This window comes from Callorhinchus milii, unplaced genomic scaffold, assembly GCF_018977255.1.
Source record: "Callorhinchus milii isolate IMCB2004 unplaced genomic scaffold, IMCB_Cmil_1.0 Scaffold43, whole genome shotgun sequence".
Lineage (NCBI taxonomy): Eukaryota > Metazoa > Chordata > Chondrichthyes > Chimaeriformes > Callorhinchidae > Callorhinchus > Callorhinchus milii.
Window position 1 is genome coordinate 240,308 of NW_024704784.1, and position 20,156 is coordinate 260,463.

At 43.3% G+C, this 20,156-nt stretch overlaps 1 protein-coding gene across 2 annotated transcripts in view; it reads right to left on the bottom strand.

Annotated features, from left to right (window-relative positions):
• The window catches only part of npnta (nephronectin a), a 52,170-nt gene that overhangs the window by 12,268 nt on the left and 19,746 nt on the right, over positions 1-20,156 (bottom strand). For both annotated transcript variants that reach the window (XM_007908834.2, XM_042345372.1), the window contains 6 exons: positions 15,896-16,015; positions 14,937-15,056; positions 13,109-13,243; positions 12,123-12,245; positions 9,574-9,900; positions 278-373 (listed from right to left, as the gene is read on the bottom strand). In XM_007908834.2, the coding sequence (XP_007907025.1) occupies positions 278-373; positions 9,574-9,900; positions 12,123-12,245; positions 13,109-13,243; positions 14,937-15,056; positions 15,896-16,015 (921 nt within the window). The remainder of the gene's footprint in view (positions 1-277; positions 374-9,573; positions 9,901-12,122; positions 12,246-13,108; positions 13,244-14,936; positions 15,057-15,895; positions 16,016-20,156) is intronic.

Consider the following 20,156-nt stretch of genomic DNA (forward strand, 5'->3'; position numbering starts at 1 on the left):
CATTTCTTTGAGACTTTATTAGACATTGTAAAAGTGTGACAACTTTTTGGTCAGATTATTATTTAATACTTGTTGAAATAATAACAACTGTTAAACAAGTGCTCAAGTGAAGCACATCCATGAGATAGTCTGAACCCCTCCCAGTAAAACTGTCCAGTGTCTAACCAACCCCATGGGTAAGACATCCGCATTGCTTGGATTGTGTGGTTTAACTTGACATAGCTGGAAGCATAGCCAACTCTAAACAGCACATAAATGACAGGATCTGAAGAATTACCTTGATCGTCCCTTGCATCATTTTCCTCTGCAGTAATCCCTTTCTCAATGTCAAGGAGCCCAATCAAAGCTCCGTTCCCTCCGGGCTGGCGTGGGACTGCGGATGAATGAATGAAGAGCTGTTAGCGGCAGTTAAAAGGCTAATGGTGTTCAGACAGTCATACAAGGGTAATTATGTCACTGGTAAACGGAGTGGAGAACAAAGACTTTTCCACTCTACAGCTTACAGTCTTCTTTTTCTTACAGAGACAGTATCCCTTTCATTACGCCAGACCGAGCAGGCTAGACTCAGACAACAAGCCTGCAAAGCATCCCTTTAATTTTCCCCCACTCATCCATAATTGCCAATTGGTACATGCAATCCACGGATCACTGAGCAACATTGAGCAGCACTGTAGCTTTAACACAGGTTTTTTTTACTAAATATAAACTTTTAGCATATTCTAGCGTGTCAACCTGATGCAGTGGTTTGCACTCTTGCCTCTGAGGCACAAAATTGTGTGACCTGGAATCACAAAGTCTAAGCTGAATCTCCAATGCAGGGCTCGGGTGGGGGATTTGCATTCGGATGAGACATCAAACCGAAGTCTGATCTGACTGTTCATTTGGATGTTAAAGATCGCATGGCATTATTTGAAAAGAGTAGGGAGTTTGTCCCGGTGCTCTGGCCAATAATTCCCCAAATAAACTTGGTCACTCGCTCCATTTGTGGGACATTGCTGTGTGCAATTGGCTGCCCCGTTTTGCCTACAAAATACAGTCGATCTACATCTTGTGAAGCAATTTGAGAAGTTGCGAGAATGTGATAAGGAGCTATATCAAATGCAAGAATTATTATTATTTATATTGGAAACGACTGGTCACTCAACTTAAAATGTTTTCTGTGGGTGGGGAGTGGCAGGGAAAGGCGGGGGGGCGGGGGAGCAGGGGGAATGCAGTGAGAGGGGGTTAGCATTTTATGTTCCTCAGTGTTAAGAGTCACTGTTGTACACAACATCAAGTATTCCACACACTGTCAGGGTTCCAGAGTGCAATTATAGGTGACCAGAGTGAGACCAAGAAATCCCGAGGAATCTCACTGATTTCAGCCACTCTTAAAGTGGTGCTTTGGGGAAACCTGGCACATATGTCGGATGCATCAGAGCTGTAGAATTAGCTACATGAAGTTCCCATTGCTCTGCCCTAATATGTGACGATGATGGTGCTTTGACCTTATTTTTTTAACAAAATACCTATTATACCAGTGAGCTAGCAACGTAGTTCTTGCAGTCTATCCATTTGTATCATGAAGGGTGTCAGGCAGAGAGAAGTGGGGAGAAATTCCACCTGTTTCCTCGAGAGTAAAACAGGTGGAATTTCTCCCCAATGAGTGAAGCATCTTAAGCGACTAGAATTTGACCTCCTCATAAATGTAGCTTTCATTTTCTTTTTTTCCTTTTTGTAAGTTTCTTCACTACAGAAAACCGACTTCAAAGCGAAGATTGAATTGGATGATACTGTAAATTTAGAGACAGGTGGAATTTCTCAATGCAAAGGGTGAACATCTAAACCAACCAACTCACGCTCATTGCAGGTTACAATGGGGATTAGACTGACCCAGAGCCAGCTTTTATTACACCTCAGGAGGCCTGAGAGAGGGGAAGAATATAATACTATAACAATTGTCTGCTGACGTTTCCGTGCAAATAGATGGGGTTACATGGCTTTTCATTGAAAAACCAAAGTTTTTGCCTCTGTCAATTGCCACCTGTCTCCATCTAAAGCTGTTTGATTCCTTATCCCTTCTACTGAGTTACAGTTCCATTTATGCTGAATATTCCCCAGTAACAAGTGGCCATGATTTGTGTCTGAGCTTTGACAGTGAGTTTTTGGAGGCTCTTTGGCCAAAGCTAACATCACAGAGTTCATCACAGCCTGTCCTGAACTGACATTCACTCATGTGCACTTTCTAGCCGGGATCTACGGAGAGCACCAGGAACAGGGAGGCCTTGGTTCATTTTTCTCCTCCTAACCCAGGGACCCTGAGCCTATCTATAACCCATATAATGCTTTGGTTGATCCGTGACCTCCTGATCCACCTGCGTAAGGTGTTGCCTTTATCAAACTTGGCACCAGGGGAGTTGCCTGACACATTCACGAGGAAAAATTCACTTCGCAAACAGAGCAGACAGTGCAGAGCAGACGTGCCAAAGTCTATAAATACTATATCACACTTCACATTTTTTACATGGCAGAATTATTAAATACTTTCAGCCTAATCGTCTTACATAACAGCACTACAAATGCATGTTCAAAGATATTATTTTATAAAGTTAGTTGGACCTCCCCCTTTATTATTATTATTAGGCTATTATTATTATTATTAGGCTCCTCTGGACACCGCAGAAGCAAGGCCAGTCCATTACATAGTTTCAGCAGAGAAAGCATCGATACCATTGTTGGCCATTGCTTTTGCGTGCACCATTGTTCTGACTTAGTTTGATGGAAGAATTGAAAGAATTAACAATAATATTGAAATAAACCATGCAACGAGAACACCACTACCTATCCAAAAAAAAATCCTTGGCAAAAGGTCTCGAGCTGAGCCATAATTCTATTTATGTTCCTGACTTTAGTATTGAAACATGCTGTGCACCGTGGCTGCCAAAATTCCAGTGGCAGATATGGAGATCAGTGGCCTACGCACAAATATCAGCAGGGCTGGAACGATGGAGAGAACAGCTCTTTCCGTTTCTGACCATTGATATCACTCTATCGATGCTGTGGTTTCTTTTAGAATCAGGCCACAAGCTGTTAAGGCTGGAATTAACCTGGAATGGAATGCCACAGCCCGGGTACAACAGTAAATGTACAAGGCTGGGTGCCAGCTCATTCTGACTTGCTGGTCTGTCTCTAATCTGTGGCTGGGGTTCAGCTGAGGGCCAGCTTTTACTTAAGAACTTAAATGTCACTAGTTGCATGCCAGATATGGTTAGAATGTTTTTACCCTTGTCCAGAAGAAACTTCCAAATTCACCATCCCTCCTAGCTCACTGTTTGGGTTATTGTCACTCTGTACTTCTTTGCTTGCCAGCTTTATATGTGCTACAACAGTGGCCAACCTCCAGGTCATCATGTTGTCGTCAATGTCACAGAAGCAGCAATGCACAAGCTAAACTACACATGCTCCGTTATAAGCCATTTGGGATTTGATGGATTTCTTTCATCTGCCAATTCCATGTTGATACTCAGGGGTGCCTTCGCTTGAAGAGGACAAATGTCAAGGCACTAGCCACGTTGACCTTGAGCTATTGGGGGATGTTCTGTCATAAATGTAAAAGGCCCAAAGCTCACACATACTTTGCGTTTCCGAGAGCAGGGCTAACTCAGTATGAGTGCTGAGGTGTTTTGGTCATTCTCCGTGACACAACCTTCCCAGTACCAAGAACAAAGACAGTCAAACCCAGTTATAATGTGGTGCAGGAAGTCCATCAAATCCCAAATTATAACAGAGCATGAGTAGTTTAACTTGTGCATTGCCACTTCTGTGATAGTGACAGCAACATGGTGATGTGGAAGATAGCCACTGCTTTCTGTCCTGGATGAAAGTCAACTTTCTACAGCTGAAAGTCAGCAAGACGGAGGCTCTCCTGACTGGCTCGCACCAGCGCCTCCGCACCTCAGGCACTGGCAGCATCAGCATCTACGGAAGCACACTCCAGCTCACCAAGCCAGTCAGGAACCTGGGCGTCTTGTTCGATCCTCAACTGTCCTTCTCCCCCATATCCGTGCCGTAACCCATTCTGCCTTCCCCCACCTCCACAACATTGCCCGACTCCGCCATTGCCTCACCCCTCAGGCTGCCAATAACCTCATACACACATTCATCATTTCAAGGCTCAACTACGGAAACTCCCTCCTTATTGGGCTCACCGACTCTTCCCTCCAAAGCTGCAGATCATCCAGAACTCTGCAGCTTGTGTCCTCTCCCACACCAGGCTCTGTGACCCCATCAACCCCACCCTCGCCCGGCTCCACTGGCTTCCCATCCCTCAGAGGATAGAATTCAAAATCCTTCTCCTCACTTTCGAGGCCCTCCACAGCCTTGCCCCCTCCTACCTCTCTGACTGCTGCCCCCCTATCAACCTGTCCACTCCCTCTGCTCAGAAGGCTCCGGCCTGCTCCATGTCTCCTGTCCAACCCACCCTACTATCAGCGGCCGGGCTTTCAGCCTCTCTGCCCCCACCCTTTGAAACTCCATTCCACAATCTCTTTGCCTTGTTCCCTCCCTCGCCACCTTCAAGGCACGACTGAAGACCCTCCTTTTCGACTGTGCCTTTAACTGCCTTCTTACCTCTCTGCCCTCCCTTATTCCCAATCCTGCCCCCAATCATGCTTGGGTCCTGATCCCCGACTGCTCAGCGACTTGGGACATCCTCCGACGCGAAAGGTGCTTCACAAATGTAATTGTGTTGATGTTGTTGTTGCTTTAGCATGCGTAAAACTGGACCAATAAGCTCCTGCCTGAAAGCAAACCTGCATTGTAATGAAGCATGTCATAACAGGGTTTCACTGTACCTTCTCATGTTCAACCATCTCAGAAATTACAGTCAAGTATCGTAACTATTTTTGTAGGCAAAAGGAAGTTCTGGGATAGAGCTGTGAGGTGGAAGATGATTTACCTGGAGGATTGTTGGCCAGGAGAAACCCATTTTCCATGGGAATTGAGAAGCATTGCAAAAAGCAGACAATTGCCCAGTGACATGGACACAACACGACAGCAACCTTGTGATCTCAACTGAAATTCTTAAATCTAATGGGTGAATGGAAATTAAGTTGATGAACGTTTTTATAATCTAGGACCCTGAGGTTAATTGAATCCGAGAAAGTAAATGGCACCAATTTCTGTAAAGATTTAGCTTTTCCAGTTACTTTAACTTTTCCTGAGATTTAAGCATTACATTCCAAGTGGCAAGTGGTGTTTCCACGGAACCAAATTACAATAATAATAATTATCCTTGCATTTTATATAGCGCTTTATATAGATGAAACACATCATTGAGATGTCCCAAAGGGCTTCACAGAATACATTGTAATGTAGATTTGATTATTTTGTGGGCGAAAGGGAGTTAAAACAAACCATTAAAAATGTCAGGGATATTCGGTAACATTGTAGTTTATAAAATTTTTGCGCTCTCATTACTAGCTTCCAATCCAACCCCAAATGGCAGCGTGAATGTTGCCTTCCTCTGTAATAATAATCTTAACATTTTGGTCACAAATTACTAATTTTATCTGAGGGATTGTTGGCCAGGACACTGGGAGAAGCTCCCTTCTCTTTCAAATAGTCCCATGGGATCTTTAAAGTTCTCCTGAGACAGGGCCTCAGATTAACGTCTCATCTAAAGGACAGATGAACCTGTAAAAACTGCCAAAAAGATAGTTTGCAGCTAGTTTCTACTGGTCATGGGTCTACCAGGAGCAAAATTCCTAAATTCAATACTGTTTCTTTGTTTCACTCGGAGAGGCCATTAGGATGGGTTGTGTCACACTGGTGCATTGTGGTTGGGAGTAAGACACATTGCCAGGGCAAGGAAGAGACAGCTTTACTCTGCACTTAGTTTAAGATTTAAATATTGTACATTGGTTGGAAGCAAGTCCTGTTCTATTGTCGTCTTTGACTTTAAGAAGTTGCCGCTCTAAGTCCAGTCAGAGACAGGGATGATCTAAACTGCTAACAGAGTCACTCAGCTCCGTGATTATCTTCCCTTTCCGCAGTATGACAAAGCATTTCACACGCTTCTTGGAACGTGTTCTCTGACCTTTACTGTTTGTCAGGCACACATTTTTGGCTTGTTGGCAGGTGGAGGGAAAACAAAACAAGCTGCCGTGGGCGTCACGTTAAAGAAAAGGAAAGTGCAGAGTGGCACAAGGAAACAGCACTTGAGGACAAATGGAACACAGCAAGGAGCAGGCAAAGTCTGGCTACAGATGTTAATGGCAAGGCAGAGAAGTACTTTTGCTTACAAGTAAAACTCAGCTCCCTTGATAGTGGGTAGACACCCTAAGCCATGCATGCCAGTTAGTCAGAGGTTCAAACCAATTCTAGTTTGTGTTGGGTTGGCTGAGGTGACAATAGGTATTTAGAATTGGTTATTTTGATTACGAAGGGGTTAACCGGCCAGGGTTCTCACTCTTGATCAACCACCCCCCACCCCCTCCACTTGCCAAAGGTTTGCATGACCGGACGTTAGAATACTGTAATGCTGCCAAGTCTTATCCACTTTATTTTAAAAATTAATACGGTGCAGAGTAGAAGTGTGGAAAATTCTTGTAACTCAGTCCTAATTTGGAGGGAGCAGGTTCCCAAACCATGACATGGAAACAGAAATATAGAAAGCTACAGCGCAGAAAGAGACCATTTGTCCCATCGGGTCTGCACCGGCTCAGATAGCAAGGAGATCAATTCAATCCCACCTCCCCACTTTAACCCTATACCCCTTCAAACTCTCTCTTTCATATGCCTATCTACTTCACTGTTGAAAGCTACAATGGCCTCTTCCTCCACCACCCTACTCGGAAGGGCATTCCATATCCCAAACACACTCTGGGTGTAAAAGTTTCTTCTACGTTATCCTCTTACTGTTTTTGTGGCTATCTTATACCTGTATCCCTTTATCTCCTAGGCACTGACTCCCTTATCAATGGAAATACCTTCTCCCTACTTACCCTGTCAAAACACTTCATAATTTTGTACACCTCCATCAGGTTCCCCTGAACGAACCTTCTCTGTTCCAATGAAAATATGACTTGAATTGAAGAATGTTCCACAATCTTTCATGGTCTTAAATGTTAAAACAAGATGGTTTTATAGCGTAGACGAGCTGGGATTTCAGACCTCAGGCTAGGACAGCATCAGGCTTGGATGTTATATCACCCAAACATCTGCTGAAACTCACTGTCAAGCCTCACTCATGGGTATTGGACGTGTGGGAGAGGCGTATGGAACTGTAGCCCAGTATAAGTGTAAAGGAAAAACAAAATAAGAAACAGTTGCAAGAGAAAGAGGAGAAAATTGGCCAAGATTTTTAAAAAGGGTAAAATGGTTTGCAGAGATCCAGTGGTGTGGCATATCAAAATGTCAACAAGCCAAAGCACCATCTGAGTGAAGGGCAGGCACTTTATAAATGCAAGTTGCTATTGTCAATATTTTTGCTGCAGACAAGCAGGAGATTGCCTCAGCCCTTCACATCAATTCCATTCAAAGATAGTTCTTATCTCAGATGAGGATAGAAACAGTACTCTGTCTCCCACCAGCAAAAGAGAAGAGAGAAGGGAGTTCAAGAGAAAAGTCAAGGAGAAGGCAACATATGTTGGCTTGTCCCTGACTTCCCCCCTGCTCCCCGATTCCCTGTGGACAGGCCATGTGCTGGCCAGAGACTGACAATCCTATCACTGCCCCCAATAATCCAAGTCGGTGTGGAAACAACAATCTATGCTCCGAGCAGTTTCCCTCAGCCTGACTCAGGTTAACTTTGCCTAACCCAGAGCCTGCACTGAGGTAGAAAGTATATATGAGAATGTCAGAGAGTTGCTGGTCTATTTGCAGATTATATGGATTACACTTGCTGACAGACAGCAAACGTACACCCTGAGAGCTATGTCTTTCTATATTTTCTACCAGTTTACGTGACAGAGGCTTAAATGTGTCCAGTCCTTTTGAACCTCCCTATAATTTAATATGTTTGTATATCTATGGGCATTAACATATTTCTAATGCTGCTACTGGGTTTTTCTTATTGGGGCAAAATTTGCAGTATTCCTTAATGTATACCTTGCACTATGTGAGATAAAAAATGGTTAAGGAACGGTTCTGTTGTTTTTATGTTGTATGATGAGGGTGGGTGTTTCAGCAGCCACAACAGAAGATATGCATCAAAGGTTATGTATCTGTTTACATCCAATTGAAGTTCTCAGCGCTTTGGGACATCCTTCCGACGTGAATGGCGCTCTATAAATGTAATTTTGCTGTTGTTGTTCTGAATACAATATGGTGTGTCTGACAAAGGATTATTTGAAGGTTTGTGACATGACAACATGGTAGTAACAGTGCTCTTCTGATCTGAGGCAAAGCCTCGTGACATGAGGATAGTACGTTGCAATTCACAACTATCGAATCCACTCAATCCGGAAGAAACTCCCTTCACTTTTCACATCATACCATGGGATCTTTAATATCCACCTGGACAGGCAGACCAGAGCGAAATTTAACATCTCATCCAAATGATGGCTTCTCCAACAATGCAGTATAGCCCTAGCAATGCAATTAACTAGTCAGCTAAGACTATACAAGTTCTAAATCCTGACGTGGGGCTTGAACCTACAACTGCTGATTCAGGGGCGAGAGTGTTACCAACTAAGCCAGACTAACACACAGCCAGTGAGCAAAAGCAAAAAAAACAGAAGTAAAAAAACACAAAGGACCCAAAGTTGTGAAGATTTGGAAGGGTTAAAAAGAACAAGAAAGAAGAGAAAATAATTAGAAAAAAGATGAAAGTGATTGGGTTAAAACAGAAAGAAGACAAGGGGAAGGAAGTAAAATATGAAGAACAAAATGAAAACAGGATATATATTAAAAACTTTCATCCTATACTAAAGAATGTGGCATGAGATCGCTCTAGTTTACAGTGCTGTAAAAAGGGAATCATGTGTTGACTGTCTGCTCAGAGTCAGGTCTAAAACACATTATTGGTACCATTTGCAAATAGACTCCCACATACAAAACACCAACTTGCACTTATATAGCACCCTTCATGGCCATGTATCAATTTGCATCCCATTAAAGTTGTGAATACAACATGGGGTTCACTTTCAGAGGCAGTCTGGCGTTCTCCCACTTTCAGATATCAGTGTCTCAATGGCTGTATGTCATGCTGACCTGTGGGAACTCCGCTTCAGGAGTAGATCGCATCAACCCAGCATTCCCACAGCTCAGCATGACATATTTCTAGTTCCCAGCAGAGCCTCAATTTGTAGTTCCTGCCACAAATTTTGTGTTTCAATCCTCACTGAGCTTGAAAACGGCAGAGCTACCCACTATACCCACATTGAGAAACAATTGCAGAGTAACACAACTCATAGCCCTTCCACTGTCAACATGAAAAACTCACAGTGGAAACAGTGTGTGTTATACCATGAAGGTAGTGATGGTAGATATCTGACCAAGGGCTAGCAATGCGCTGTAGCAATACGGCAAGCCAGGCCATATTGCTCTACAATCTCTCTGATGTAATTCAGTAATAGATGAGTGATAACTTACTGAAAACATCTCCTCTTTGCGGTGGCACTTCATTATGGATCCTGTTGTCCACAGATTTCACTGTGGTTGAGGGCACGGCGGGGGTGAAGGCAGTCGTGGTGCTGATTGTGGTTGTGGCTCCAGCTGTAGTTGTGATTCTGGCTGTGGTCGGGGCTGGTCTGACCTCTGGTGTCCTCGGGATATGTTGAGGGGTGACTGTGATGCGAGGGGGCGCTATCGTTCTAACGTTCCCATTGTTGTCATTGGGGATGGAGTTCATGCCACCGTTGGTTTCATTTCTGCCGTTGCCAGGCGGTAAATATGGGAATTTATTTGTCCTTGGGTCATCTAAACAAGAGGAAGAAGGTCAAGAGAGACTGTTATAAGCTTTTCATTGACTTTTGCTTTAGATATTGTATTGGATGAAACTATATGATTTAGTTTCCCCTTGGTTAATAAAGTCTTTGTCTTGTGTGAAACTGGGTCTCACAGACAGATCAAAGGTTCAAATCCATATGAAACCTATAAAACGCTGTGAGATGTCTCGATGTTGTGACAAGGTGTTACATCAAATGTAAAGATTAGATTTATTCATGTAAAACTATGCTGAGTTAGCTGATCTCAGACAACACTGTAGTCAGACACTATAAGTGGCCGGCCACGTTGGGGGGGCTGGGGGTGGGGTGCGGGGTCAAGTGGATCAGCCAGAATTGCTGTTCCTATTTGTTACAATACAACAATACAAATTTACATTGATAAAGCACCTTTCACATTGGGAAGGCACCTAATAGTTCTGGCTTGGCCCGAGTTGGTGGTGGGAGATGAGAGGGGTGGGGAGGGAAAATAACCAAAGGGACAGTCAAAGAGGTAGGTTTTGAGATGTTGAACAACAATAACTTGTGTTTATATAGCGCCCTTCACACAGGGTAGCGTCCCGGAGCACTGAACAAGGTAAGGGAGTGGGCAAGTACAGTAACTCCTATTGGATTACAATACAAAACCACAATTTACATTCACACAGCACCCTTCATGTCAGGAGGGCGTCTCAAAACATTTGACACTGCTGGCTGGGCACCGAAGCTGGGGGTGGAGGAGAGAGAAAGTCACTCACTACATGGCTATCAGTAATCATGTTTTATTAGAAGGTCACGAGTGGTTGGATGAAGAAGGATCTGAGCCATTTGATCTCATCCCCCTGGTGGGCAGAACAACCATCCTACAGTCCTCCCATTGGCGGGAGACCCTTCAGCCACTCTGCCCCCAACCTCTGGAATTCCATTCCCCAGTCACTCCGCCTCGCCCCCTCCTTAGCCTCCTTCAAGTCCCATCTCAAGACCCTCTTCTTTGACCATGCCATCGGCCACCCCCCTTCCCCTCCCCTCCCTTAACCCCCAACCCTAGCTTGGGTCTGAAATGCTGTAATCTGTCCAGCGCCTTGGGACATCCTCCCGATGTGAAAGGCACTATACAAATGTAATCTTGCTGCTGCTGTTGTCGTTGTTGTTGTAGCATCAAGTTGCTACTTGTATAACTCCAGTCGCCTGGCCTCACCCAACCTTAGCATCCCATTCTAATGGTTAACTCTGTGTAGAGAAATACTTCCTGACACCTTTAACCATCTTGAATCTGCTGCTTTGACACATTGAAGATGTTACATGGGGTTTACTGTCTCAATTCCATTTAGAATCTTACATAAGGTCCTTCCTGAAATGTCTTGTTTAGTACTGAAGCGCCCTGACTTATGTAACTATTGCTCATAGCTCATTCCTCTATCACTGAAGATCACTGCCTCCTCTGCACTGCCTCTAGGGCAGCAAACCTCTTACGAAAAGTTAACAAGTAACAAGCCGATTCCTCATGAGCTACAAATAAAGGACTCACTCAGTGAATAATAGTTCAGTGAAGTATTATTTGTATTGAAGATCTTGCAAGATATTATGATGGTGAGACTGCCAAGAGAAGAGGCCCAGGGCTCTTTTTTTAGACAGAAGGTTGTATAAACAGAGAAAGGAAATTGATAAATATGGCGCTCTGTGCTGAGTAAGAAAGAGAGGAATGTGATTGCATAATATGGTGAATAAATGTTGCCTTTTCAGAATAACAAGAGAATTCCCGCTTGACCGAGTTGTGCACAGTGTTTGGCTCCCATAGGGATGGTTCCTTCCATTGGTCCAGTGGAGAACAGCATCAAAGTCCAAAATGTACCATTGCGACATTTCAATTAATAATAATAATGATCCTTACATTTGATATAGCGCCTTTCACGTTGGGAGATCATCCCAAAGCGCTTTACAGGATATATAAAATATGGTGACTGTGTTTTTTGTTGGCGAACATGCCAGCCCATTTTTGCACAGCAACATCCCACAAACAGCCATGGAGTGAGTGACCAATTTTATTTGGGCGTTGTTGGCCGGGAGAGTGAAACTCCCTTCTCTTTTTGTAACACACTCCCGAAATTCACCTCCAACATAACATGGGATCTGTTGTTTTGTAATAATACTATATAAACAGTGCACAACCTGCTACAGGACAACAATCATATAAGATAATGAGGTGGATGTACGTACATGTGCAGGTATAACCACTGCCTTTGTAACCACTGAAGCACTTGCACTTGTAAGATCCTGGTGTGTTCTGACAGGCAGCAAAAGCACTGCACTTGTGTGTTCTCCTGGAGCACTCATCAATATCTGGAATGGACAATAACAGCAAGCTCATTGCTTTTACCCAGGGACTTTCTTCCAATAAGCAAACCACTTACCCCTGTTAGATCCACTCACTTGGTCAGGTGGCTAACATAATTACAATAATAATAATAATCATATTGCTTGCATCTGGTGTCGTGCCTATCATGTCAGAAGAACGTCCCAAAGTGTTCCACGGGATATATTGTGAAGTGGAGTAACCGTACGTTTTATGTCCACACAGCAATGTCCCACAAACAATCATGGAATGAATGACCAATTTTGTTTGGGGGGTTGTTGGCCTGAACACTGGAAGAAACTCCCTTCTGTTTTTGAATAGTGCCATGGGATCTTTAATGTCCACCTGAACAGGCAGACGAGACAGCAGTGAATATCAAGGGTGGAGGCCGAGAGGTAGAGTTGGGTTTCATTTGCATATATGTGAAAGGTTACCCAATGGAAGACATCACCCAAAACCATAACCAGCATAAGTCAGCATCTGAGAAGATAATTAAGAGTGGGGGGGGGGGCAGAAAGAATTTCCATCTTAACATCATTCGTCATCTAAAAACTTGTGAGAAAAACGTCCTAGGAGCACCTACCCTTGATATTTTTGTGCAACGAGCTGAAACCCACTACAACATTGCAGCTGACAAACACAACGACGTCTAATTTGTGGTGTTTCTTATAGGCAGCCCGATCAACCCGAAGCAATTGGTCCATTGAAACGGAGTCCTACTGGCCATTGTGAAGTACTTCCTATTATTGGAAGGAGTCTCCACTGTTAAGAACATTATTAAGAAACACCATTAAGATGCACCACACATTAAACCTCAATGACAGAGTTAAGTAGCATCTTGTAGACTTACCTACACACCGGTATTTGCCATTAAAGTATCGCAGTTCAAAGCCATCATGGCATTTGCAGAAGTAGCTTCCGAAGGTGTTGATGCATTTGCGGAGTCGTGGACACATTACTCTCCCAGTGGCACATTCATCAACATCTGCAAATAAATGTGAGAAGAGGATCTGACTATTTAGTAACACAGTCACTGCTCAAATACACATTCACTAAAGCAACCTAAAGGTCTCATTTGGTTCAGGGTGATTTTGGCAGTTCATAGTGCCAAGAACATTACTGCACAAAGACATCTGATCCATCAAGCATGCACTAATGTTTTTTTCCGCATGAGTCACCTAATCTAATCCTCCTTTTCTGATCACTCCCTGAAAGTCTTTAATATTTCGCTTCTTGAAGCATTTATCCAATTCCCTTTTTGAAAATTGTAAGTTTCTAACTTGTGAACATTGCCAGGAACAATAGGATCTGTGCCTTCAGAAATTTCCTTTGTCTAAGCAAGAATGTTTTGCTAGCAGATACCAGAGTGATCTATTGCAACAAAGGCACCATTTTAACGATATGATTTTAAGCAGAGACTTGCCCAGCCTCTGGAACAGAATCTTTACTCTAATGAAGATTATGTCATTCAGAAATTCAAACTAATATAATAATAAAATAAATTATAATCCTTGCATTTGATACAGCGCTTTTCACGTCTTCTAGACGTCTCCAAGCGCTTCACAGAATATACTGTCAAGTGAATTGACTTCATATTATGTGGGCAAATGCGGCAGCCAATTGCGCACAGCAGTGTCCCACAAACGGTCGTGGATTGAAGTGACCAATTTTTGTGAGTAAATGGAGTTGAAGTACAGATCAGCCATGATCTAATAGAATGGCGGGACAGACTCGAAGGGCTGAATGGCCTACTCCTGTTCTTATGTTCCTGTGAATGGCACCTTTCGGGCTGGAAATGACCCAACAACCTAATGTCGCTGTCCAAAAGAGATAGAAGAGGATTGACGGCTGCACATTCGGGTTTCACAACTTACAAATGTTTTTCCACTCTCATAGTTTAGACCCAGATCTGAGTGGGCTGTAGGAACCAAGAACTCCTTCTGAACTCTGGTTAATAATCTGTATTCATGTTTAAATAGATGTCCCAATAATAATCTTTGCATTTGCTATAGCACCTTATCACATCCTTGAGATGTCTCAAAGCACTTCACATGATATACTGTAAAGTGAATTAACTGTGCATTTTCTGGGCAAAACAGAAATTAATTTAATTAATTAAAAATAAATGTAAATAATTTCATTTAAATGAATTAACTTAATTAGTTATGTCTATTAACTGAAGGACCAAAAAGGAGCCTCAGTGCTGATGGTGTTCCTGCTCACTTATCAAGGAAAGACCTAGGTCCCCTTTAGAATAATTCTTACATTTGACAAAATGTCTATAAGATCAAATCATCTCAATGCGCTTCACAGGGAATTGCTGTAAAGTATACATGAAAGTAAGAGTCAATTTGTGCAGAGCAAGGTCCTGGAAACAGCCAGGAAGTCAATGACCAAATTATCTGAAGGAATGTTTTCCAGGACATCGGGAGAAACTCCCTTTTAATGTCCACCTGAAATGGCAGACAGGACCTCGGTTTAACGTTTAACATCTGGACAATGGAACCTCGCATAATGCAATCTTTTTTCAGCATTGCATTCGAATGTGCGTCTAGTCTGAGTTCAGTCTCAATGTGCTGTGTGAACCTATAACATTTTGATCCAAAGGTGAGATTGCTACCAACTAAGCCACGCTGATACATCAACAGATTAACAAGGCTCCCCCTGTACATACATACCCACACACGTCCTTCTGTCAGGTCCAAGCTTCAGCCCAGTAGATGGGCAGCGACAGCGAATCTCTCCCTTCACCTCATCACAGCCATACTGACAGTTTGCCATCAAACATGACATGGTATCTGACAAAGGGCATGGACAGTAAATTACCCACCATTATCCACTAAGACAACTCATATGATGCTTATAGCAGTGATTAATCAAGTCCAAGCAAGTGTTACATTTCTGAAGCTGGAGTACATTTGACCAGACTGCAACTCAGGCCTTGTTGTCCTTTTTCTTGAACCTATGTTAATCTGCATGTGTTACACAAGAACATAGCATAGGAGAAAGTATCTGATAATGTACCACACAGACACGATAAGCCGAATCGCCTTCTTCTGTGCTGTAAATTTCTATAGTTCTATGGTTCTACGTGATGTTCATTTTCATGCTCATTTGTCAAGGAAAGACCTACATACCCATCAGGACATGAGCAAGGACATTATTTGTACTTGTTTTAGTTCTGTGCTTAACATTAGGTTCACGGATGAAAGCTCTCCCTCCCCCTCACCTCTGACAATGGTTTCTTCTCTCCGCCATTTCAGAATTTTCTTTTTAATGCATTTTTGATGTCTTTTTTAACTTCTTAAATTTTTATTTGTTAAATAATTGTTAAACCACTATCTGGTCAAAATCTGGACTCTCCTTCGTCCACCTCTCCTTTCCGTTCATCCACGGTCCTCCTTGAGATAATTCCTAATTCATTCACAAACTGGGAATCGCAATAAACTCTTGCTGCTTCTATAAACTGTAGCAGCGACTGGTTTAAAACTACAAGGCCACATTTTCAGAATTGCCGAATGTACATTCGAAACATAAGTCAAACCTTTGTCACATTGTCAGCCATGTGATTCACATCACCATTCTGAGCCAGATGTCCATGAACAGAGGGGTATGTCAAAGCATATCAACCACTTACTTGCACAAGAGCCATCGGGCATGAGCATGTAGCCATTCAAGCAGTAGCACTTGTAGCTGCCGTACGTGTTCATACACCGGTGCTTGCACGGCCGAGGCTTCAGACCACATTCATTTAAATCTGTGCAGAATGAGGGAAAGTCAGAACCCAGAGCCACTCTCAGTCTCAACCCAAATCACACCTTTTACCATGATAGTCAAAATAATTCTTGCATTTCCTATGGCGCCTTGTCACATCGTCAAGACGTCTCAAAGCACTTCACCAGATATACCATAAAATGGTGTGACTGCGAGTATTTTGTGGGCAAATGCATATTTTTTCCAACAATTTATCTAATTTTTTAGTTTTGTATTTCATATGTAATGGCTGATTCAGAAAATGCTCGGCATGTGAGACGTACACTGGTTAGTGGGACATTGCCGTTTGGAAATTGGCTGGTAGGTTCGCCTAAAAACATAAAAATTATATATGAATATTTACACGTATATGTGGAAACATGACCATAAACATAGTACACAGTATCTGAGTAAACTGAGTAAGGTAGAATTGTCTGGAAAGGCAAGGATCCCATTTCATCTTTGCCATTCATCACTCAATCCTTTCATCACCGTTCCTATCCTCTATGTGTCAAGCAGCAACTATGGAGAGAGGAAAGTGAGTTAATGTTTCAGGTCAATGACCTTTTATCAGTTCTGAACTGAATAATTCAGTTTCATTCTGAACTGATGAAACTAGACACTATCCATAGATGCTGCCTGACCTGCTGAGTGTTACCAGCAACTTCTGTTTTGATTTCAGATTCCAGCACCTGCAGTATTTTGCCTTTTATCCTCAACGTTGTTTGACAATATTCAGCATTGATCACATTGGCTCTCACTTAAACAGTAATAAGAATAAAAGACCATAACACCATATTAGTCCACCATATAAAACCATATTAGTCCTACAGGAGCCCTGTAGCTCAGTGGTTGGAGCACTCTCCTTGCAAGTGAGACACCTGGGTTGAATTCCAGGCAGGGCGAAACTTTGGGCAAGTTTCCTTACTCCACACGCCTAATAATAATCCCTCCAAAACAAAACAATAATAAATTGATCATTTTCAATCCACGATTGTTTGTGGGACACTGCTGTGCGCAATTGGCTGCCGCGTTTCACCCACAAATAATAATAATAATCCTTGCATTTGATACAGCGCTTTTCACGTTGGGAGGACGTCCCAAAGCGCTTCACAGAACACACTGTAAAGTGAATTGACTGTATATTTGTGGGCGAACGTGGCAGCCAATTGCGCACAGCAATGTCCCACAAACAGTCGTAGATTGAAAATGACCAATTTATTATTGTTTTTGGTTTTGGAGGGATTATTATTAGGCGTGTGGAGTAAGGAAACTTGCCCAAGGTTTCGCCCTCTGCCTGGAATTGAACTCAGGTCTCTCGCTTGCAAAGCGAGTGCTCTAACCACTGAGCTACAGGACTTCACGTATATGGTCAATTCAATTTACAGTATATTCTGTGAAGCGCTTTGAGACGTCGAGAAGATGTGAAAAACGCTATATCAAATGTAAGGATTATTATTATATTATTATTATTACATTATTATTATTGGGACTAAGCACATTCTAGACTGACATTCAGCAGAAGTAGATGCAAATGATTTAAAAACATATGAACCAACAGAAATAGACAAGGCATATTCAACGATTATTATTAATTAAGTAAAGATATCTGGCATGCTTCTATCCTCTCTATTAGGAAAGCAATGCCAGGCATTTTGAGGGAAGCCAGCAATAGTACCCAATGTGCACTACATTGATGACAACCTCTATTAATAACACTAGCAAGCTTTCAGACACGTGAAACTACGTCCATCCCGCCTTTGTTTATCTGTAAACTATAAGCAACGTCTTGGTGATGACACACCAAAAATCAAATGAAATGTCATATGACCAGTTTACACTGAGATTTCTGTGGCTGTTGAGAATACCCATGTAAAAAAAAAAATCGGGATTGTGAAAAATGAACAGAACAAGAGTATGGAACAAACTGAAGAAGTGAAAAAGATGGGCATGTGTTACAACAACAACAACTTGGATTTATATAGTGCCCTCCACGCCAGACAGCGTCTCAGCGCGCTTTACAGTTTCGGATCCCGGGACCGAGCCACGGGGAGGGGTGGGAAGGTGACCAAAGACGCGGTTGAAAAGAAAGGTCTTTAGCAGAGACCTGAAAATGGGAAAGGAGGGAGCGAGATGAAGGGAGTGAGGAAGGCAGTTCCAGAGCCTCGGGGCATAGTGGCTGAAGACACCCACTGCCGAGGGTGGAGCGGAGGACTCGGGGGACAAGGAGGAGGCCAGACCTGGAGGAACGAAGGCAACAGGTACTGTGCTGAGGAGAGAGGAGGTCAGAGAGGTAGGGGGGTGCAGAGGAGTGCAGTGACTTGAATATGAGGGTGAGGATCTTGAAATCGATCCTCTCTGGGACAGACAGCCAGTGCAGTCTGGCAAGGACTGGGAATACTGGGAAATGCTGCCTTTCCTTATTTGGTATACAGTACAGCATTTTGCTGCTCCCCTGAGTCGACTCATTTCAACATTTACAGCATCTTTCAGCTAGTCAATTCTCAGCTCTCTTCAGCACATAAGGTCAAGAACTATCAAACCGACATTCATAAAGACAAATGCTGGCTGCTGGGAACTGCAATAAAGTGTACAACAAACAGCTTCACCAGTCTCTGAACAAACTACAAATTAATAAGAAATTGCAAGAAAGGTCAGAAGAATGTTTTGTTTCTCTCTCTCTTAACACAAAATGAAACCATTCAGCACAGTCTCATAATCTAATGATGATATTGAACTTTAGGGTAACAGCCCACCTGCACTTAGCAACAACGGGGAATATAGGAATATCTAGAAGAGAGTCCATTACAGCATTTAAAGTTAATTGAATAAATATGTGAGGAAAAATAAGATTTAAGGTACTTGGAAAGAGCAGGGAAAAGTGATCAGATAACCCAGTCGGGGAAAAGGAATGAGAGGAGATAGCCCAGTGGGAGAGTGAGCACTAGTGGGGGAGGCAGCACCAGTGGGGAAGTGAGCACCAGTGTGGGGTGCGTTCCAGTGGGGGAAGAGAACCCCAGTAGAGAGAATCAGTCCAGGTGGATGGGAGAGCCCCAGTGTAGGATGAACCCCAGTGGGGGAGAGAGCCTCAGTGAGGGAGAGAGCCCCAGTGGGGGAGAGAGCCCCAATGTAGGAGTGAACCCCAGTGGGTGGAATGAGCCCCAGTGGGTGGAATGAGCCCCGGTGGGTGGAATGAGCCCCAGTGGGTGGAATGAGCCCCAGTGGGTGGAATGAGCCCCAGTGGGTGGAATGAGCCCCAGTGGGTGGAATGAGTCCCAGTGGGTGGAATGAGCCCCAGTGGAGGAGTGAGCCCCAGTGGAGGAGTGAGCCCCAGTGTAGGAGTGAGCCCCAGTGTAGGAGTGAGCCCCAGTGGTGAATGAGTCCTAGTGTAGGAGTGAGCCCCAGTGGCGGAATGAGCCCCAGTGGCGGAATGAGCCCCAGTGGCGGAATGAGCCCCAGTGGCGGAATGAGCCCTAATAGGGGAGAGAGCCCCAGTGAGGGAGTGAGTGAGCTCCAGTGGGGGAGTGGTACAACTGAAACAAGGGATACAACCCCCAATTTGACATTAGTAGATTTCAAAACATCTGGAAGCATCTCATTCCTAACCCCCACCCCGCCCCCACACCACTAATACTGGTGGTAAGATATTAAAAAAACGTATTTGGCATAACAACATTGTGTAGTTATTACGTACTGGTCCAATGTAGTGTTTAGACAGTTTATAGTAATTTCCACTTTAACTACTGCTTACAAATACACACAGCCTGATCCTGAGCTATGGCAGACACGGTCGGAATATTTATACACACTGCTGTACTTAAACCCACAATAAATCTAACGACTGTCACCACCAACTCACTGAGGTAAGTGGAAGGGCCAGGTTTATGGCAATGGGGATACAGACTGTGAACAAGGAACACGTTTCTCCATTGGACACAACCCAAGTTACAGATGTGGTTTTTCATCAACTCTTACTTTGAAGAGCTCTGCTTCTGTGCTGGTTGGAATTGTAACCTCTATTGGCTAAATTAACCAGTGTGTTACTATTAAACAACCAGCAGTGGAACACATCAAGGCAGTAACCAACATTTATTAATAATGATCATAATAAAAATAATCCTTGCATTTGATTTAGCGCCTTTCCT